The sequence below is a fragment of the Lutra lutra genome, chromosome 6 (assembly GCF_902655055.1).
Source record: "Lutra lutra chromosome 6, mLutLut1.2, whole genome shotgun sequence".
NCBI classification, from domain to species: domain Eukaryota; kingdom Metazoa; phylum Chordata; class Mammalia; order Carnivora; family Mustelidae; genus Lutra; species Lutra lutra.
The window spans coordinates 119,804,713-119,828,013 of NC_062283.1; the positions used below are offsets into that span (position 1 = coordinate 119,804,713).

The 23,301-nt window shown below is 37.0% G+C and overlaps 1 protein-coding gene across 2 annotated transcripts in view; it reads right to left on the reverse strand.

Annotated features, from left to right (window-relative positions):
• Window positions 1-23,301, reverse strand: part of MMS22L (MMS22 like, DNA repair protein) — a 131,039-nt gene that overhangs the window by 16,289 nt on the left and 91,449 nt on the right. For both annotated transcript variants that reach the window (XM_047733260.1, XM_047733261.1), the window contains 7 exons: window positions 22,591-22,784; window positions 17,267-17,417; window positions 16,472-16,623; window positions 15,490-15,632; window positions 8,937-9,096; window positions 4,108-4,277; window positions 911-1,122 (listed from right to left, as the gene is read on the reverse strand). In XM_047733260.1, the coding sequence (XP_047589216.1) occupies window positions 911-1,122; window positions 4,108-4,277; window positions 8,937-9,096; window positions 15,490-15,632; window positions 16,472-16,623; window positions 17,267-17,417; window positions 22,591-22,784 (1,182 nt within the window). The remainder of the gene's footprint in view (window positions 1-910; window positions 1,123-4,107; window positions 4,278-8,936; window positions 9,097-15,489; window positions 15,633-16,471; window positions 16,624-17,266; window positions 17,418-22,590; window positions 22,785-23,301) is intronic.

A 23,301-nucleotide genomic window follows, 5' to 3' on the forward strand; every position in this document is an offset into this window, starting at 1 on the left:
TACTGTTTATCTGGTAAGAACTAAGAAAATATGTACCTTTAGGCCATATATAAGGAAAGTAACAGCTATATAGAGAGAACAAGCTATTTAAAAGAGCACTGGGGGGGGGCACCTGGGTGGCTCAGTGGTTGAGCCTCTGCCTTCGGCTCAGGTCATGATCTCAGGGTCCTGGGATCGAGTCCCACGTCAGGCTTTCCCGTCAGCGGGGAGCCTGCTTCCTCCTCTCTCTCTCTCTCTGCTTGCCTCTCTGCCTGCTTGTGATCTCTCTCAGTCAAATAAATAAAATCTTAAAAAAAAAAAAAAAAAAAAAGAGCACTGGGGCACCTGGGTGGCTAATTGGGTTAAGGCCTCTGCCTTCGGCTTGGGTCATGATCCCAGGGTGCTGGGATTGAGCCCCACATCGGGCTCTCTGCTCAGCGGGGAGCCTGCTTCCTCCTCTCTCTGCCTGCCTCTCCGCCTACTTGTGATCTCTGTCAAATGAATAAATAACATCTTAAAAAAAAAATTAAAAGAGCACTGACTCAGGCTGCCATGAGCAAAAGTCATTTTAGTAAGTTCTTAGATAATGTTTCTCAGCAAAAATGAAAGTTTCCAAACTACCAGCATCCTAAGGGTTGCCAATACTTTGGGGATGCTTTGTTACTTTTTAATAAAGATTAGTACATTGTAAATACCACTTGTTTTTTTTTTTTAAAGATTTTATTTATTTTATTTGTCAGAGAGAGTGAGCACAGGCAGACAGAGTGGCAGGCAGAGGCAGAGGGAGAAGCAGGCTCCCCGCTCAGCAGGGAGCCTGATGTGGGACTCGATCCCAGGACGCTGGGATCATGACCTGAGCCGAAGGCAGCTGCCCAACCAACTGAGCCACCCAGGCATCCCAATACCACTTGTTTTTAATATTTAGATGTACCTTATGACTTGTACGATGCATTTCTTTAGAGGTGTTATCGCTGGAACAGTAGCGGAGTTTCTCAGTGCCAACAAAACAGGATGTTGTCCGAGATCTAAGCCATGCGGTGAAGCTGGAAGAAACCGCCCAATGTACTGCTCAATAACACTCCCTAGCAATTGGTTCAGATAGGCATTTGGATTTTGGGACTGACCACACACGATACATATGCCCTATAGGAGTAAAAAGAAAAGAAATAGTAAAAGGCAAAGCTAAAAACAAAAAATATATATATATATTGAACTTATTAGTCCCTAGCATTAACATTCATGTCAGAATGTGTTACCCACAATCCACAAAGACATGGCCTGACATCAACAGGTGATGTTAATATGAGGCTCAGGGAGTTGCTGACTGTGGGTGAGATCTATGCTGTGGTATCTAACCAAATATGTGTGCCTTTGGGGTGTACGCAAATGAAGTAGGGGAGAAGTACAAGAGAACAAAGGAAGCTTCCTTCTTCCTCTCATACCCAGAGAACATGACCACCACACTCATCAACTACATTTACGTGTAATTTCAAAGTAATAAAATACATTTTTAAGTCACTTTTTTTTTTAATGTGGGTACTGGTCATTTACTTGAGTGACACTACAGAATTTATAGTAAAAAATATTCCATGGTAAGAAATGTGATATATTAAAAGAAAATTGACATAAGGAGAGAAATACAGATGAGTACAACTCTGATTAATGACTATTTTAAGAGTTTCATATGTCATGCACTGTGCCATGTGCTTTATATCCTTTATTTCATTTAAATTTCTTAAAAAGACCAATGAGTTGGTATTATCACATCTCTGATTTTATAGCTGGGGAAACTGAGGTTTAGAAAAGTTAAGAGATCTGTTGATTTAATCCCTTCTATTTGTATAGAAATTAACAAAGTTAACAAAATAATTCCATGTGGATTACAGTACTTGATACTTAGAAACAATGAAACCAATACCCTGAGAAACAGAATTTTTTTTCTGCCAACGTTACTAAATACTGTATATTACTAAAATATAGACAATCACCAAAACAATGACAAATCATGTGCTAAAAGTGCATCTATAATTTGGTACTTTGTGATTAGCAAAGTGTTTTCCTAGAGAAATAAGTAGAAATGTTTATGTCAGGTGCCTGGGTGGCTCAGTGGGTTAAAGCCTTTGCCTTCGGCTCAGGTCATGATCCCAGGATTGTGGGATCGAGCCTCACATCAGTCTCTCTGCTCAGCAGGGAGCCTGCTTCCCTTCCCCTCTCTCTCTGTCTGCCTCTCTGCCTACTTGCGATCTCTGTCTGTCAAATAAATAAATAAAATCTTAAAAAAAAAAAAAGAAATGTTTATGTCTCCATTTTAGCTATAAATAAGATTATTTATAATAAAAGTAGCATAGATCTGTTAAGACACTATCAAACAACTGGGGGGAAAAAAAAGCAATGAACACCCCTCTACCCAGTTTCTTCAATGTTTTTGTTTAAAATCACATTAGTAGAAGATGAAGAAGTAAAACATGCGTATATTCCGAAAACTTGGAAGATAGCTGAGTACCTTTAAGAATTTAAAGGCATTGCTCTAAGTAAATTCTGCCAAATAGATAAATTTACCAAATTTTTCAGTTATCCACTTACTAAGTTTTTTTTTTTTTCTTTTAATTGGGGCTCCACACCCAACATGGGGCTTGAACTCACGACCTTGAGATCAGGAGTCCCATGCTATAACGACTGAGCCAGCCAGGCATCCCTAATACAAATTCTTGTTGTACTATTTTGGCATAAGAGGGCCAAAGGGAACATGCTTTTCAGACTCTCCTGCTGCCCAAGATTTTCCCCACCCATATTCCCTGATTGGCAGCACTTTATCTTTCTGCTAGCAGACCAGCTAAACTTTACTATGTTATTACTAATACAAAATTAAAAAGCCAACTTAAAACTTCTTAGAAACTGTAAAAATCTGTTTAAGAAAATCCATCTGTGGAAAAGACTGCTTATTACCTAATCAAATTCTGTTCTCCCTTTCTTCCTCAAGCTTCCCTTCCTGAACCCCAAATTAAGAAGCACTTATCTTCAGTATGAGACACTAATGAATAACAAAGTACGCTTCCATCTCTGTGCTTTCCCCTGAATGACAGATCAATATTTCCAAGTGCCTACCTAGATATTGCACAGCACCTCAAATGAAAGCTGTTCAGATATCGATCATTACCTTCATTCCTATATCTCCAGAATTGCCCATGTTAGTGAGCCACACTACTATCTTCATAAGCAGCCACTCTGGAATCTAGGAAGCATTCTATTTCTTTCTGGTGCTGTGCACCATTCACGCAGCAAGTATTTTTAATCAGACTTCCTAAATGTTTCTATAGTCTGCTATGTGAGTTCTGTACCTACTGGCTTTGTTCGAAACCTTCAGAAAATGAACTACTATCGTTGCATAATTCTTGATGGTAATAAATTTGAATAATCAAAAAAAAAAAAAAAAAAAGAAAATGAACTACTCGTTGCCTTCCAAGTCTTCAACATAACTCCCATACCAGCTTAGAAGTTGCCACCAGCATCACCTTGCTAACATGTAAATATGATATGTCACTCCCCCTCCCCTATTCAAAATCCATCCAAACCCATCAACCATGCATTCAAATCCCCACGTAAAAGAACAAGTCCAGACTCCCAAGTGTGGCACGTGGAGCCTTCCAGTATATGGCTCCTCCTACATGAGTGTCCAACCACAACAGAATTATCTGCTCTTCCCCGGCGTGTCGTACTTTCTTAAAGCTTATGCCTTTTACCGGCTGTTCCCTCTGACAGAACTGGTCCTTCAACTCTGACCCCCTCTGCTCCTTTACAGCTCATCTCCTTTACGGTATCTTCTCTCACATCTCTCATCGCTGTCTGGCTGGCAGACAGCTGAGGCCTCTAAGGCAAATAGGGAGCACAGTACTGTGTTTATGCTAGTCCGCCTCCTGTCTCAACTTTAATTGCTTCTTGGGAGACTTTGCCTCTTCCATCTTTGTTTTCAAACACAAAAGGAATTTAGAACTTGCTCAACAGAAGTGCCACAGGTACACACATACATGAGCGGACAATGGATGGTTTTCAAATCTGCAGTTAGGATATTGTTTTAAGGCAGAGTTTAATTTTTTCTTTTAAACGTGCACACAGCCACATTTACTCTACCTGGAGATACAAAGGAAGGCTCTTCTGAATTGCAGTCAGCATAGGTGCAGGCAGCTCCTTCTCCTGCTGTAGCACGGTGTGCGGCAGCAGTAAACAATCGATGATCCGGAATAGGAGTTTCTGCGCTTTAGAGGTGGCGAAGATCTGTGCCCATGATTTAACGAGAATTCCTGACAAAGAAGAGGAGTAACGGCAGGTATGGTTACCGTCTAACCAGAAAGTTTTGCCATTCCGCCATAAAATTTACATTTAAAGCACAAAGGACAAAGTTAAAGTAAGCAATAGAGAGAAACGTATTAAGAGTCAAAAGACAGTCACATCATGTATTTCGCTAAAGAGACAAAGTTTTCTCAGAATTCTGGGCTAAGAAAAACATATTTCCTAAGCAACTGGCATTTAACTCATAATACACTCAAGCACACTATGATTTGGCTCTACAGTATGTGAACATACAGATCACATGTTGTATTAATCAGATCTCTATGCTTGCTGTGGCTGCTAAGAAGCTCAGAGGCAAATTTATAACCCAACTTTAAGAACTCTAGAAGACCATGTATTATATACTTTTATGTGTGTGCTCACTCTCCCTGGGCTTCATCATGCTACTACTCCACATTTACTTTTTTGATACCTAGTCTTACATAAAATTGTATAGGCTGTCTCAACCCAGTTTGCAACACAAAAAGATATAGCTAAATTTAATTGTTAAAGTAGGAACAAAGGATTAGCTGTAACCTTGAAGCAATCACTTAACCTCCCTGAACTTCACTTTTTGTAACTTCCAATTGTTAATATACACAGTAAATTTAAATTTTGATTCTGAAAGAAGAGAAGCAGACATCTCCACTACATGAAATATATTATGATTTCTTTAATGCTGGGAATCAGCTGCTACATTTGATGAGACTGGAGTTAAACAAATGAGCACCCTTTGTTAGGTAAAGGAATTAAGAGCAGATAACCAGTTCCGATTAGAGTGTATTTCTGCTACTGAGGTCTTCTTTACTAAAACAAATTTAAAAGAAGCACTTGCCCAAATGGCACAGTGATACATATACCACATAAACTTTTATATTTTATTCCACCTTAGAAAGCAGAGGAGATGAAAAAATTCAAAGCCATTTCCATAAAACAAAGTTTTAAAATTCAAGCTCCGAAGGAAAACAAAAATATGCTTATAGAAGAGTATATTGATGTTAAAAGAAAAAAGCCCAAGCAATAATCACTTCTAAGAACAACAAACAGCAACATTAATCTTCTGTTGTAAAAGGAAATACAATAATCAATCATAAAGAAACACAATGCTCACTTAGCAGTATTTTAAATAACGCTGGCTTGCTCCTCATTTTTCCAGTAGGTGGAAAACTGGTGAATGACAGCAATGTAAGAAGAACTCACATCCTAACTAACATTAATATACCCGCAAAGGGAACTGCCATCACCGCTGACATTTGAAATGATTCATATCACTCTTAGGTGTCACACAGGAATTGACTTATAAAGAGCGAGGGGCTTCCAAACAAAAATGCTATCATCTACCCTTGTATTTCATCTTTTATAATGGTTAAAACACTTTGCTGAAGATCTTAAGTTTTAGGAGTTCATAGAAAGCAGAGGCAATCCATTTGTTTCACTGACAAATCAGAACTCTAGTTTTTAAAAAATATTTTTAAAAAATATTTATTTTGGGGGGCGGGGAGAGAGAGAGCATGAGTACAGGGGTGGGGGAGCAGAGGGACTGAGAGAATCTCAAGCAGACTCCACACAGCGTGGAGCCTGATGTGGCGCTTGATCCCAAGACCCTGAGATCATGACCGGAGCGGAAATTAAGAGTCAGATGTCAAGTGACTAAGCCACACAGGTGCTCCCAGAACCCTAGTTTTTTCAGTTTCAGTGAAGAACATTTAAATGTGTGGTATTAAAAAATGCAAAGACAGGGTACCTGGGTGGCTCAGTTGATTGGGCATCTGCCTTTGGCTCAGGTCATGATCCCAGGGTCCTGGGATCAAGCCCCACATTGGGCTTTCTATTTAGCAGGGAGTCAGCTTCTCCCTCTTCTTCTGCCCCTCCCCTTGCTTGTGCACCCTCCCTCTCTCCCATGCTCTCTTTCAAATAAATATATAAATTAATCTTTAAAAAGATGCAAAGGGAAAGAAATTTTTTAAGTGAAAAACTTTGAGAAAGGTTTAAATACATAGTATATAGCATTATAAAAAACTGTCTTTTTCCTGCCTACAAACATATCACTTATATAACTGATGATGCTGAGAATATAGAAAAATTGTGGGGTACATACTTGTACAAATGGAGGAGAGCTGTACTATAAGAGTTCTTATGTGTTTACTTATTTTCTACTCTATGCATATACCAAGCCTTAAAAAATACAATAAGAGGACTGGGATCATTACAGTAGGCATTTAAAAATGTATTTATATAATTTGAAAGTAACCTTGCTCATTTAGGAACATTAAAAGATACATTATGTACTATTAGCTAGGTTTATAAAATCATTATATTCCAGAAGCATTTATTTAGTATATGCCATCTTCCACATTGGTGAGACTCTTCAGCTAATGTATCCCCAGTTTCCAATGCAGCGTCGAATGCGTAACTCAGGAAATGTTTTTATTTGTTCAAAATACAACATGACAACGGGAAGAAAAGTTCAAAAGATATGGCCACTAACACAAGTGAGTTTAAAATTTAGTAAGGGCGTGCCAAGTACACAAATAATTATAAAAGCTGGTGAGCTATGAAAAATGTCATAAGAGATAGACAGATGAAGCATAATCAGGGAGACCAAGGCTACCTGGGAATATGGAAAATGTGGAATATTTGGGTTGGGCACTGAGGGTCATGGGTAGAATTTCAATTACAAAGATGAAGAATGACGGAAGAGAGATGAATGACCAACAGAAAAACACGGGATGGAAAAGTAAAAGGTATAAAGAGCGAGAAAAATGACAAAAAATGATAAAAAGAGGAGGAAAGTGGAAGATACTACTCATGAATCAATCCTTTCTCAGAAATTAGTGAGTTACAATTAAGACCCCAGATGCCTTAATCTTAAGTGTGATTTTATCAATAGTTTATACCTTTCACTAGTACTCTCATAACTAGACAACAGAGGTATCCCCAGTTAGGAACTGGCCAGGTAAATAAAACAGTTTCTATGGTTAATTCTTTCTCTTAAGTAAATATGATATCCCCAACCCACACACTTAAAGAAGGTCTGAAACCTCAAAACTTTATACTTGCTTCTCCTCCAGTTGTTCTGAGCCTTTTACATACAGAAGACAGTAAATTACCTGTTCTTAATTTTTAACACATAAATGAGGAACATTATACCAATATATTCCATTCCTAGTCTCTGAGATTTAGACAAAAGCAAAAAATACAGATCTACCTTCCAGTAAGTCAAAACTCAACCATGTACAAAACAAAGAAGGTCCCCCATTCTTCACAAGGAGAATTTTACCCTGGGTCTACATATCACCAATCTGAATATGATTTTGCAGTTAGTTATGACTATCATATATTTTGTAAAATAAAGGTAAATTCTGAAATCATACATTTAGCTTGGCAAAAATCTAACAGAGACTAATAAATTATAAGGCTGAATGCCGAAATACTTATTTATCTACACTTAATATTTTAAATTTATAATAAATTATCACTTATTTTTTTCTCCAAAATTAAGATGCTTGTATTGCTACTATAGCTTTCACTACATTCCACATCATCCATATTTACACATTTTTGCATTCTCCTTTATCTTTCACAACAAAGATAAAAGGTTTCAGACAGCCCAAATCAGGTTTATTCATATGTTCACAAGATCAAAGGGAGCAGATATAAGGTTTAGGCCACAGAGAAATTAAAACAAAACAAACCCCTCAAGAAACCAAAAACAAACAAACAAACAAACAAAAAAAACCCTTAAATTTTGTAAAAAAAACATCTAAGGAAATACTTTTCATTTCCTTTTATCCAGTTCCTATTTTTGGTTAGTAACATGGCTTTAGTGAACAAAGGTATTCAAATTACTGACTTCCTCAAGGATGAACTGTGCTGTTATAGCACAAGCACAGAAAAAGATTTCTTTCTGAAAGGAGAAAAATAGTATTGTGAGAAGCAAGATTTGAAGCATAAATATCTCTAGTGCAGTAATAAATTCTTTCCTGACATCCTTCATACAGAGCAGACCAGAAAAATAGAGGAGAGTGATGGTTTCCTGCTATTTTAAATTCTAACAAAGCACAGATAAACATTAAAAAAAAAAAAAGTCCATTTTAATTATCTAGATATTCACAATGTGAGTGATTCACGACAGACTATTGACAGCAAATTGGTATCAGCACATTTTCTGTTTTGGTCATGATTAACTCTAATATTAACACAAGCCTAACAAGAAGAGGTCTGAAAGAGGTGGGGCAAGATAGGGATACACTAGTAGAAAGCCAATATGAATCACTGTAAGCTAAATCATTGTCTTCCAAATTATTCTTATGATTGGGGTGCCTGGGTGGCTCAGTCGTTAAGCATCTGCCTTCAGCTCAGGTCCTGATCCCAGGTTCCTGGGATTGAGCCCTGCATCCGGCTCCTGCTTGTCAGGAATCCTGCCTCACTCACCCTCTCCCACTCCCTGCCTGTGTTCCCTCTCTCACTGTGTTTCTCTCTGTCAAATACATAAATAAAATCTTAAAAAAAAAATTATTCTTATGATTGTATGGAGAACTGTGATGTAGCCTGTGTACTAATGTATTCCTATCTATCATGATATTATAGGTTCAACCTAAGGAAGTTTTAATAAAGTCAGGAATACATACCCATCATCCTATAAGTCAGATGCAGCCCTGCGCTGGAAATTTTTTTTCCCAGATAAGGTTTTATATATTTTAATATTTCACCAAGGTATTCTAAGGACTTTGTGACCATGGCAGATTTATCAGAAAGTTTCTGCAGATTCCCATAAGTAATACCAACAGCCTATAAAAAAAAAGGAAAAACATGATTTAGATTTCCAAGTTTTACACAATACTGACTTTGAGAAATAAAGAAAATTTCTCTCTCTACACACACCCCTTACATTCTTAAGTGTCCATCCTTACCTTTCCAATAAACGTTCACAGCAATTAAAAAAATGCCAGTGGAAAGAATTAAGTCTTGCCTTTTATAATTAAAATAAAAAGTTTAACAAATAAAAAAAAATCAATGGAACTGATATAAAAGAGGTTTTATCAAATCACATCAAGACTCCCAAGCATCCCAGTATATAAATGGCAATTACAATCCCCAAATTCCTATAAGGAAAACCTACAAGCAAGGTTATGAAATTCTTACAATGTAAGACCTCTATAGTGTTCAGTTCTGTGATATGGATTGATTTTTATCCCCCTAGAATTTTCTTTATAAGCCATTAGATGCTAGCTTTACTTTCTCAGAGGAAAAATGATGAGAGAATGGGCACAGGCAAAATGGTGAGAGGCAGTAGGGAGAAATGTGAGGTGAGGCAGAGAGAGAAGGTGAAATGGCAAGAGCAGGGGAAATAATTAGTTGAGGAAACATGAGAATGAGCAAGAGGTGAGCAGTCACAAAAAGAACCAAGAGAAGACTGGCTAGAGATGGGTCAGGAGGTTTGAGAAGAGTAGCAAAGTTTTCAAACCATTATTGGGGACTGACTTACAGTGGATTTCAAAGACCTAAATTGGACCTAATACCATCAATATAAACAGTTATGTGATTTTTGCTCCTGCAACTCTCAGCAGATAAGACAAAGAAGAGAAAGCAAGTTGTTGCATCCATCCAAGGTTGAAGGTTTGTAGGCAGAACCAAAAACCAAGATGGAAGACTATAAAAATGATGGTAAGAGTATAGCTGTAGTGAGGGCCCCAAGGGGGCTAATTAGGGTGGATGGGGAAGATGTGAGACCTTGAGAGGGTGCTGCACTTGGAGAAAAGGAAGTGGAAGGTCATGTGAGGTCACTTGGAGAGCTGGAGGCACAGGTGGTGATGGTCAAAGAGCTCTCAGATAATCCAAATGATGCCACAGCATCCCTTAGGTTTAGTCATGGGAGTGGGTCGATGAAGCAGAGCAGGTGTGAAGATCACTAGAAGACTTGTGGAGAAGCTTTGAAATGAGGGATTAGGGTAAGTTATTCAAGGTGATATTAAAGTTAGCCATGTTGATTTAATAAAATGTAGAATGGAGGAGAAGATAAGGAATCTATGACCTGGAGTGACTGACTGTGAGATGGATGATGAAAACAGCAAAAAAAAGATAGACTTGATGATTCTTTTTCTCGATTTAGCTTTCTGCCCTTGGTTCTCTACATTTCTTTTCCTAGACCAGAGGTTCTCAAACTTCTCAGTTCCCTTTTATCCACTTAAAAGTTGAGGATCTTAAGGTGTATTATTTGGGTTATACCTATCGATATTTACCACAGAAAATAAAAAGGAACATTTAAATTACTAGTTCATTTTTAAAATAATAAGCATTATTTGTTAACAGAGTAAAAACTTTCTAGGGAAAACAGCCTTATTTTCCAAAACAAAAAAAATTAGTAATAATTTTTACATTTTTGCAAATCTCTTTAATGTCTGGCTGAATAGAAGACACCTAAATTGTTATATTTGTTTCTGCATAAAATCTTTTGCAATATGTTGCAGATGAAAAGAATTCAATCTCACACATATATGTAACTGGAAGAGAAAGAAGTATTTTAGTAGATTTTTTCAGATAATTCCTCTCTGATATCCTTTCAGGGAATTCCTCTCTGATATTACACCAAAACTTGACAAGTGGTATTTCTTAAAGGCTAATTGTATTATGGAATTCAAAACCATGTTAACAAATATTTTATACTCTGCTACATTAAAAGCCACTGATCTATTTTGCTTTTTGAGTAAAGGTTTAATACCCATGCATGCTTCTAAAAGTCCATTTGGTCATCTGGAAAATTCTAGCTCACTGAGTTATATACATTTTCCCAATGTGGGCACATTTCATTATTCATTTAAAAAGTTACATTTGTTAATATTATCAGCAGTGTCATCAGAAAAAGCTTTAAGTATCATGAAGCTTTCAAGCTCATAATAGCAAATACAAGTTTTCCAAGATTCTAATTTTCTTAAAAGCTCAAATTATGTCATTAGCAACAAATACTGTCAGTTGTTTTTTTTTGAAGTGATACTCATTTCATACATTTCTGAGAAAATGTCTGCCAAATACCCGTCTGAATAACCATACTGTTAGTTGTTCTCTCAAGATGAAAGCAGTCATCATCAAGATCAAAAGCTTTTGCACAGCAAAGGAAACAGTCAACAAAACCAAAAGACAACTGACAGAATGGGAGAAGATATTCACAAATGACGTATAAGATAAAGGGTTAGTATTCCAAATCTATAAAGAACTTACCAAACTCAATACCCAAAGAACAAATAATCCAATCAAGAAATGGGAAGAAGACATGAACAGACACTTCTGCAAAGAAGACATTCAGATGGCCAACAGACACATGAAAAAGTGCTCAACATCACTTGGCATCAGGGAAATACAAATCAAAACCACTGGTCAGAATGGCTAAAATTAAGTCATGAAATGACAAATGTTGGCAAGGATGCAGAGAAAGGGGAACCCTCCTATACTGTTGGTGGGAATGCAAGCTGGTACAGTCACTCTGGAAAACAGTATGGAGGTTCCTCAAAAAGTTGAAAATAGAGCTACCGTATGACCCAGCCATCGCACTACTGGTATTTACCCTAAAGATACAAATGTAGTGATCCGAAGGGGCATGTGCACCCAAATGTTTATAGCAACGTCTACAATAGCCAAACTATGAAAAGAACCTAGATGTCCATCAACAGATGAATGGATAAAGAAGATGTGGTATATGTATGTATGTGTACACACACACACACACACACACACACACACACACAATGGAATACTATGCAGCCATCAAAAAACCTGAAATCTTGCCATTTGCAATGATGTATATGGAACTAGAGGGTATTACGTGGAGCAAAATAAGTCAATCAAAGAACGACAATTATATGATCTTTCTGATATGAGGAATTTGAGAGGCAGGGTGGGGGTGTAGTGGGTAGGGAAGGAAAAAATGAAATAAGATGGGATCAGGAGGGAGACAAACCATAAGAGACTATTAATTTTCTGAAACAAACTGAGGGTTGCTGGAGGGTGGGGGGGGGCGTTGGGATAGGGTGGCTGGGTGATGGACATTGGGAAGGGTATGTGCTACAGTGAGTGCTGTGAAATGTGTAAGCCCGATGATTCACAGATCTGTACCCCTGGGGCTAATAATACTTTATATGTTAGTGAAAAAAAAAAAAAAAGCAGTCAGGTCAGCCTGTAACTCACATTACCACACAAGTGCTGTTTATTTGTAGACAGCCACCTCACTTTATATGCAGCAGACATGCTTTAAATACACTTCCCATTGTCATTCAGAGGACATTAAAGGACATGTACTCAAGGATCAAAATTCAGTAAAATTAATAATAATTTTACTGCTTCATTAAGGATTATTCTTAAATGAAACTGGATTCTTTTTTCTTTTTTTTCCTGTGACTGCATGGCAGCGAAAATGATAATGACCACCAGTATAATTTTGGGCCATGGTATTGATTTGTGATAAAGTTTCTGCACTATTTGTGCAAATGTCAATGCACTTTTGAGCTTGTAAAATTCCTGGAAAGGTATCAGTAACCCCCAGGGGTCTATGAAACACTTTTGAGAACCACTGATCTAGATCACAGTATTTCTCTTGTGTTTAGCCTTTATTTCCTTAGGCTATAAGACATGTATTTCTCAGACTATCTCAGGATCATACTATCATTTCTATGCAGGAAAGAGTTAACACAGTAAGCCCTAGACTTGCTATCTTTAAAAAGTCCTCCTTGCAAGTCTGGCCCTTGGCTAGAGATTGGGGCCTTAGGTTTTTTTCACCATTTCCTGATAAGAAGGTTCACTGAGCCTAAACTGTTTGTGGAAACAATGTAGTTTATGCTGAATATCTGCCTTCATTCTGGGAGTCTGGAATTTTCTAAGTGCTAGGCAAAAGGGACCTACGTGACCAGTCCCCATTAAAAAACGTAGGTGCTGAGTCCCTAATGAGTTTTCCCAGCAGACAGCACTGCAGATGTGTTGTCACAATTCCTCTCTGGAAGAATTAAGCATGTTCAGTGTAGCTCCCGGGAGACGACCGTTGGAAGCCATACCGGTGTTGCTAGACTTCACCCCTGGTACCTTTTCTCTTTGCTGACTGTGCTCTGGATTCTTTCACTGTAATAAGTCATAGTTGTGAGTACAACTATATGCTGAGTTCTTAGTCTTCCCAGCAAATCATACAGCACTTGGGAATGATCTTAGTGACCTCTCACACAATCTCAAACCAAACCAGTTTAAAATTGAACTCCTCAACCTACTTCTCCCTCACCTTAAATCATGATGCTCCTATTTCTTCTTAAGATATCATCATTCTTCTGGTTAAACACAGTATTTATTCCATACCCCTTCAAAAATCCCATAATTCAGTTTTCACTTCCTTCTAAATCTAACTAGATTCTGGCCAACAACTCTTCTGTACGTTTAATCTACTCTACTATTACTAATTTTCTTAACTCATTTGATCCAATCAGACCTACTTAAAAATTTATAAAGCCTTCATGCTGTTCACAGGAGAAAATCCAAACTTCTTAGACCAAGACACTCTGAATTATTAACCTACTTAATGATCTAACAACTAATTGGCACTTAGCATAGACTGTCTTATAATTTTAACCTTTGTGTTTATCTTGTATTCTCAGACAAGTAAAAAGTTCTCTAAGATCAAGGACTACTTCTGGTTTTTCAAATCCCTATGAAATCTTGGCATAATACTATCTAGGATTTAGCTAACAACTATTATTTACTGAGTGATGAAAGAACAATTAATTAAGACTGGCTTAAATTAGTAGTCTCTGAAAACTAGTAGTGAAATAAATGATTTCTACCTCCCTTTCTGGTCCAGTATGGTTCCTACCGTAAGTGTCTTAAGTACAGGTTAAGATTAAATCAACTACTACACAAAAAGCTCAAAAGAAATGTCTGTTTTAGGGACGCCTGGGTGGCTCAGTTGGTTAAGCGGCTGCCTTCGGCTCAGGTCATGATCTCAGCGTCCTCAGATCAAGTCCCACATGGGGCTCCTTGCTTGGCGGGAAGTCTGTTTCTCCCTCTGCCTCTGCCTGCCACTCTGCCTGTGCGCGCGTGCTCGCTCTCTCTCGCTCTCTCTGACAAAATAAAATAAAAAATCTTAAAAAAAAAATGTCTGTTTTATAGCTACATAAACTATTACTAAATATTTTTAGGATTTATATGATATCACTAATCATCATACAATTATACTTTTAACTTAATGGAAACCAATGGAAGAATTCACATTTATGGAAAGAGCTTATAGGTTGTATTTATTTTCATTGATGTTAATATAAAACACTTAGAGGGAAAACAAACCAACTTTTAGTGTGAATTGCTTACAAAGACACTAAACACATTAACAACTTCAACAAGGCTATAAAGCAAAAAATACCACATAATAGAAATTCCTGCAAAATTAATAATTAAAAGTGAAATGTTGAAAGGGACTATTCATTATGGAGACAAAACTGAACAAATGAACTGGATTTTAAAGACCCGACCATAATAATATGAAGCAGTTGGTGTTTATGCTAACTATAATAAAATTTTACTGTAAAACTTACTGTTTGCTATAGGGTGGTAAACATTAAGTCGAACTATTATGGGACCATGTACAAGGCAATCTAGTTCCCAAGTATCTGGAGAATAGTGCCATCCCAGTTTTAGCAATAAGATATCCCTACAATTGACAGAAGCCTTAGTGAATGTATTATGTAGCATTCTTTTTTTTTTTTTTTAAAGGTCTTATTTATTTTCTTAGAGAGAGATAGTGAGCATGAGCATGGCGGGTGGGCAGAGGGAGAGGGACAGAAAGAATCTCAAGCAGACTCCATGCAGAGTGCAAAGCCTGAAGTGGGCTCGATCTCATGACCCTGAGATCAGACCTGAGCAGAAATCACAAGCTGGCCACTTAATAGACTGAACCACCCAGATGCCCCTATTATGTAGCATTCTTCAGTCCCTAATTTTCATTAAATGTAATGCTTCTGCTGTCCTGTAGAGTGAATTGTACTAAACTACAGAGTCACACTTTTATTCCTCCAGAATTTGATAATAGCAGGCAAACAATAATATGAGTCAATTTAAAATAATTCAATTTATAGAAAAACTTCATAAACACTTCAAGTTTTTATGAAAAAATAATTATAACTGATTTGGACAATTATACTAATAAATGAAAACTACCTCAAAAAATAGGACAAGTGCTTTTGTAGGGTCTTCTGGACTGGGTAAATATTCAATTTGAGCCGCTGAGAAAATATTCTTTACTTCTGAGAGTTTAAATAGCAACCTTGTCAGTTCAGCCAACTGTTCCAAGTACTTTTTTTCTGTTAATATAAAAACAACATAATAACATTTATGTTTACTACATACATTTATATTACACACATATATAGATGAGAGTAGGGAATGCAGCATTCACTTATAACATCTTTTTTAAAACATTCAAACTTCCACATAATTAAAAACTTTCAATTAAGTCTCTAAGGAAACGTTTTATTTAAAATCAAACAAACATATACTTGTGAATGTCCTAACCCCAAAAGTTATTCATGTAAACCTAAATGATGCACTAAGATATCGAAGTAAATTTGGAGCATTTTTTTCAGTCATGCCTTTGTGTAATTTATAAATGGCCATAAAGAATGCTTTATGAAAAAGCATGTCCTATAGACAACCAAAACTGTATGGATATTTTAAAAAATAAAGTACAAGTATCACTCTGTGACTAATAATAGTAAAGCAGAAGAGAGGTAAAATATCTAAGATAAAACGGGAGAGAATTATTCATAATTGGATACTTTTCTTTTTAAGGTGTTAACAGTATGATATCTGGTTATTTGCTTTATAGTTCTACTTTTCTTGTGTGATCAATTTCTTCAAGGTAAAAAATAGCTTGTCACTGGAGAGCAAGTTTTTGTTCCTGGCTTCCAAGGAAACAAGTTCTTTTATCTTTATGAGAGAGAAATTTGTCATATAGGGTAACAGAAAAATATCAAGAAAAAGAAACAGGTAGCAAAAGGAAATAAGTTACTATTTATACATATTACAAACATAATTTATATAATATTACAAACATATATCTTTTTCTATTAATTTATGAAAAACAAAAACAAATCTTAAACATACTTAGATATCTAGAAAGCAAAATGCCTCAGATACTTACCAAAAGCCTGTCCAGGATTTGTATCAATGAACCAATCATCAGGAACATAGGGGTTGTTTATGTACATTTGCAAAATGCAACGGATCCATGATTTTATAGTTAAGGCTTGGAAAGATACACAGCCTATATGAGAAAGTGCTTCACATAACATGCTGTAAAAATAAATTCATGGGATATTAAAAACCAAAACTAAAACCTGACAATATGTTCCCCGAGCACAGAGATTAAGAAAGGAAGGAAAACTTTCTAACATACCCCACTTCTTAGCTTCCCTTATTTTACACACACATTAATGCAGATAGGCACTGTTGAAAATAAACACTACAAATACACCTAAAAAGAAGTTTTACAGAAATATTCTTGTTTTCATCTGTAATCTTCTATTTTTATTTTCCTCTTTCCACTGATGGCACATGTGTAGGATTATGCCAAGAGAAAGACAGAAGAAAGAATAAGGTTAAAATGGGAAAATCGAGGAAGGGGCTAATAACTAGCGAGGTGAGGTGATAACAAAGTGGAAAGTAGAAAAAAAAAGTGGCTCTTAATAAAAAGAGCAGAAGTCATGACCATTTACATAAGAAAAAAGTTAAGGACAAAGTATATTTCTATGTGGGTCTTCTAACCAATCCCATTCCCATTCCTTTCTTTCCTGCTGATATATCCAAAAGTAAAAAACCACCCAATTGAGAATATATGTAGTAAGATCAGTTTTTATTTTGAAGATTCTTACTTTCCTAGTGTACTGATCAGTCCTGAGTTTCTATTAACACACGTATCTGAAATCAAGTCACTTACCTATTTTGTAGGCAATGACTTAAATATCTTGCTACAACTTGGGGCCAGATGATATCATCCCAACCAAAAAGTTGCATCACTGATATAACTGGCTGAGGCTGAAGATCTGATGGAGCTGTGCTGGGCATGTCCATTGCAAGCAAAGTAAAATCTAGATTTAAAATGGAAAAAATTAATGGTGAAGAATTTTTTTTTTTTTTAAGATTTTTTTATTTATTTATTTGACAGAGAGAGAGAGATCACAAGCAGGCAGAGAGGCAGGCAGAGAGAGAGGAGGAAGCAGGCTCCCCGCAGAGCGGAGAGCCCGATGCGGGGCTCGATCCCAGGACCCTGAGATCATGACCCGAGCCGAAGGCAGCGGCTTAACCACTGAGCCACCCAGGGGCCCCAATGGTGAAGAATTTTTAAAAACTATTGCCCTTCCCCAAATTATATCAATAGTGATAAAAATAATTCAGCACTCAATAATAAAATGTCACATTTAGAGATGCAGAACAAAAAGCAAAAACGGAACTAAATTCATGTTGCAAAAAGAAATTTCTGTAGCGATCATCTAGAACTCCAAGAATGGGTCTAGAATAATTCATTTCAGCATTACATGATCAAATCTATACTGGTTTATTCAACTTCCAAATTCTATACTCGCTATTTCTGTTCATGTGCCTCTCTCATTCAAAAAAACCATTAAAAAATATATATATATCTAGCAACCACTTTTCTTCATTCAAGCTAATGTTCTTGCCACTTGCCTCAGAGAAGACTGCAGTCTTACTTTAGTCATTAGATAGTCATCTATTAAACAACAATCTCCTATAATCAGGGGCCCTCCACTTCCTTCAGAACCCATTTAGCCTAGGAACCAGAATTCTTTAGTTAACCATGTTAAACAAATATACTTTATTTTGTGATTTCCTGGGAATTCCTCAACTTAATTTGTAATATATTTATTTATGTTTGTCAATAAATTGCTTATAAAGCATTGGCTCCTATGTAGCTCTCTCAGATGGTGACTGTGTATTCTCCCACCCCTCTCCTACATTTGAGCTATAGATAGGAGAGTTTGTTCCTTGGTCCCATGGCTGCTTCTGGAACATTCTTCTTTTCTTCCTCCTCAAAATCTCCAGCTTTGATTCTCACATCATCAGATATCTGCAACTAACTCTCCTTGTTGATGCTTCCTAGTTTACCACCTCTCATTTCTTTAAGACTATAGCTCACTAACAACACCCTCTCTAGGAGCACTCCTGTCAAAATCCCTGATGGCTTTTCTTCTAATATCCTGGCCTCTCAGTTCCTTGAACTCCCCTTCTCAGTAAATCTATCTCCCATTCTATTTGAGCCATTCGTTCTCATGCTGATACCGAGAGACTTTGCCATTACCACTAAGTACAATCTCTCCACTAATCTCCACTTCCAGGACCCCATTTTCTGGCTCTAGGTCCTCAACTCCCAACAACTATCTGATTCCACCTGGACCTATACAATTTATTGGTCTTAAAACTATTTCCCTGACCCTCACTACCTTCATGCCTCATTTTTCCCTTTTTAGACACCTTGACTACACAGTCCACTGTTATACTTGTTTGTGTATACTGTCAATTCCCTTCCTTCTTACCTGATTTGTTGTACTCGTCTGGAAAAAAGTGCCTGTTTCATTCCAACTCTTGGTCTTCTCTCCACACCCGCCTACGCGAGTATAAATGGCTGGCAAGCAACATTGCTGACTGATCTCCCTTTACATTTATGACTCCAAGCTTTAAGTTGGACCCTCGTGCTGGCCAGAATTCCTGCTACATTACTCCAGTCCATTTAGACTTTTATTCCCTGGATGTCTACTGCATACCTTCTTTCCTCTCTCCATCATCAGCCAGCACCTCCTCCCCAACCTCACTTCCAGCTGATGGCCTTACTTCCTGCTTTACAGAGAAATGAGAAACATCAGTAGAGAATTACCACAAGCTCCTGCCACGTCTACCCAGATGCCTCCACCTGGGCCAGATCCTCTGACTTCTCTTCTGCTACTACAGATGATCTGAGGCCAAATCCTCTAAGGGATCCATTTCTCTTGGGGATTAAAACACAAGAGATTCTCTTGCATCATCAAGTTTTCCCTCACTCCAGAACATTCCTGTCAGGACTATAAATATGCCGAAATTTCTCCTGTGTTATTAAAAAAAACAAAACAAAACAAAACAAAAAAACTCTTTGACCCCATACGTCCTCCTAGCTAATATTCCCCTTTTTCCACTTCTCTTAGTGATAAAAAGATTTATCTACATTTGCAGTCTACAATTTATTTTCTCACATTTTCTCTTGAATCATCTTCAATCAGACCTTTGCTTCTAGCACTATATACCCAAACTCCTTTTCAATGTTAACACTGACCTCCTTCCTTGCTTAATCCAATGACCAATCTCAGGCCTCATCTTACTTGATCCATTAACAGATTTGAGCAATTGATGACTTCCCCTTCCTTGAAATGTTCTGTCAGTTGATTTCCAGGGCACCACACTTGGTTTTCCTCTTGCTTTACTGGCATTCCTTTGCAGTCTCCTGTCTTGGTTCATCATTTTTAATCCTACAAATCTGAACATGGGACTATCCTGGAGCCCAGTCCTTAAACTTCTCTTTTCACCAACTTACTCTATCAGCGATCTCATCCACTTTATAGTTTTACTACTTATACATAGTGTCTCAATGTCAGTCTTCCCTGAACCCTACACTCATTTTGAAAGTGCCTGCACAACATCTTTTCTTAGATTTTAGTGGATATCTAAAAGAAAAAAAAAAAAGTCCAATATCAAAGTCCTAGTTGTCCCTGCCACAATTTTCCTCATCTCGGCTTTTAGGGGATTCTCTCTTCATTCTACTTATCATATCCTACCCACTTTAACATTCTGTCACCTCTATCTTTAAAATACTTCCTTTACCTTCAGATTGGAAATCTGACCACTTCTCACCACCTGTCCTACCATGTCAGCCCAAGCTGTTCAGTTCTAAGTTGCTGCAGTCGTTCCCTAACTGACCTCCCTACTATCTCTTCTCAGTCTCACATCCAGAAGAATGCTCCTCGCTCCTCTGCTCAAAACTCTTCCAACAGCTTCTAATCTCAGGGTAAAAGCAAAAGTGTTTACAACTGCACATGAGGCAGAACACAAGCTAGCTCTCCATTACTTTTTGATCATATCTCTTGACTATTCTCTCTCTCTTTCTTATGCCTCATGACCTTTCCTGGCTTCCCTGTGGTCCGGCAAGCACACCAGACATGCTCTTGCCTCTGGACTTGTGCAGAGCCTTGGTCTCTTGCTTCCTTCAGGTTTCTGCTTAAATGGTACTTACTCAGGCCTTCCTGACTATTTAAAATTACCACCTGACTCTGGCCTTCTCTATCCCTATCCTCTTTGATATATTTTTATTTTCCTCCATAGTACTTATGACTAGGTATTACACATCTTGCTTACTTACTTACCGTTCTCTCCCCCATACTATAAGCTCCACAGGAACATGTAACTAATATGTGAGAAAAGGAATAGCAGTCTTTTTCCCCACTGGTATAGCCACAATGGCAATAAAAGTGGGTGTTCGAGGACTGTTTTTTTTTCTTTTTTTTTTTTTTTTTAATGCAGAAAATTTTTCTCTCCTAACCTATTCAAGTCTTTATTTTAAAACAAACCCCAAACCCACACATATTTTACTTTATATGTATATATCATTTACTTTTAGAACCTAGGACAGCTGTGACTAAACATGTATGGTATCATTTTTGTTCACTGACTGCGAATCAGGATGATGAACGGAAGAAAGACAAGTCATATTGGCTTCTAATGACTGTTTTGGTTAAACTGATTAAATATCAATATTTATTTTCATAGACATTATAGTAGTTGGAAAACTGTTGTCCTGTCACAATTCTTCAATCTGTCATTGTAATGTTTTTTTTTTAAAGATTTTATTTATTTATTTGTCAGAGAGAGAGAGGGAGAGAGAGCGAGCACAGGCAGACAGAGTGGCAGGCAGAGGCAGAGGGAGAAGCAGGCTCCCCGCTGAGCAAGGAGCCCGATGTGGGACTCGATCCCAGGACGCTGGGATCATGACCCGAGCCGAAGGCAGCTGCTTAACCAACTGAGCCACCCAGGCGTCCCATGTAATGTTTTAATTATGGAAATGTTAGCAGAATTCAAGATCTTTCACAATTTATATCATTCAGTCTTTTATGTAGTGTTTTTAGCTCAGTTTTCCATCATTCACACCAGGGTAAAATAAACCATGGTTTAGATCTTAGGTTTTAAAAAGCATTACATTCAAATGTATTACACACTTAAAAAAAAAAAAGATTTTATTTATTTATTTGAGAGAGAGAGTGAAAGTACAAGCAGAAGGAGAGGGAGAAGCAAGCCCCCCCACCGAGCAGGGAGCCTGACATGGGGCTGGATCCCAGCACGCTGAGATCATGTCCTAAACTGAAGGCAGATGCTTAACCGACTGAGCCACCCAGGCACCCCTCAGTTGCAACTAAATACATGTAGTTATCATACTGATTTCTGTCTATTCGAGTACTTCTGCACATATTTTGGGTAAATATCCCTTTGAGAAACATTATGGTCTTTTCTTAGAAAACTATATATATGCACATATATTCAAATTCTTGCCTATGATGTCATGTGATTCAGATTCCCTTAAAGCCTAAGGACACGACCTTAGGCTAAGAGTCAAATTCATGAAAAATTATTAGCTAAAACAGAATCTAGTAAAAGTCAAACAAAGTTCTATATATTTGCTGTTCCTGTGATCTCATCTGCTTGGTGCGGAAGTGGAATTCACACTGTTTTCTTCTGCTCCTCACACAAGTAACTTCATCTGATACCCGGATACCTTTACACACAATGTGAAAATAAAGTACTTGAACTAGAAGAAACCCAATGCTACTTTACTTTCCAAGTACTGCACGTATAAGAAAGTTTTATATACTATATATATATAATATATATATTATATATATTATATAATATATATATTATATAATATATATAATATATATTATATAATATATATATTATATAATATATATAATATATATAATATTTTTAAGGCTGAAAGTTGTATTTTGTTTTTAGCAAACAAAAACTTAAATTTTTACCTTTACTAAGTGGAAAATAATCGACAAGCCAAAGGGACTTAATTTAACATTTGTAATTCTTTTCCTCTTTCTGGTTGTCCGAGTATTTACTAGACTGTAATAAAAGAGTTTGTCACCAAGCAAACAGAAGAAAAAACTGACAGAGTCTGCAAAATGAGAAGCTAATTAGCAAATTAACAATGCTGACCTGCAGCTGCATCCGTGAGTTCTGAGAGAGGCACTATCTGTGACATCCTCTGACTCTTCAAAAATGAAAAGAAATGTCTCCACAGAGCACGGGCAGCCGCAGCAAGGTGGCGCTCTTTAGCCGATAATGAAGACTGCACAAGGAGGTCCACACTCTCCTTTTGAAGTTCCTGACACAATTGTTGATGCATACTCCTAGAAAGAAATAAAAATATAGCTAACATCCAACAAATGCTTATAAAAATCTTCCTTAAATACATTTTGGGCTTTTAACATTTATATCATATGAAAACTTGAGGGACCGTTTTATATAATTAAAACCTTTATGCCAAGACATTATGCATTTCTGCTTATTTGATGGATGAATGATGGCATATTAAGCACCATAAAGTTAATGTTAATTACTAATGTCAACCATTAATTATATGCTTTTTAATATGTCAGATCCAAATGAGAAACAGGCAGCTTCAGAATGAAGGTCTGCATTTTGCAACTCACTATGACAAGTGATTTTACTTACAATGTAGACAGGAAAACAATTTTTTAAACCTTTTTTTTTTTTCCCCGAGAGCTTTAAGGACATAGATGTACCAAGCAGAAAGTAAATACATCTAGCTTGCTTATGTGTGGCATTTTAAATTGAAATATTTTCTTACATAAAACTCTGCCAGATACAGTCTTGGTACTTTGGTCTAAAAAGATCCATAATCAT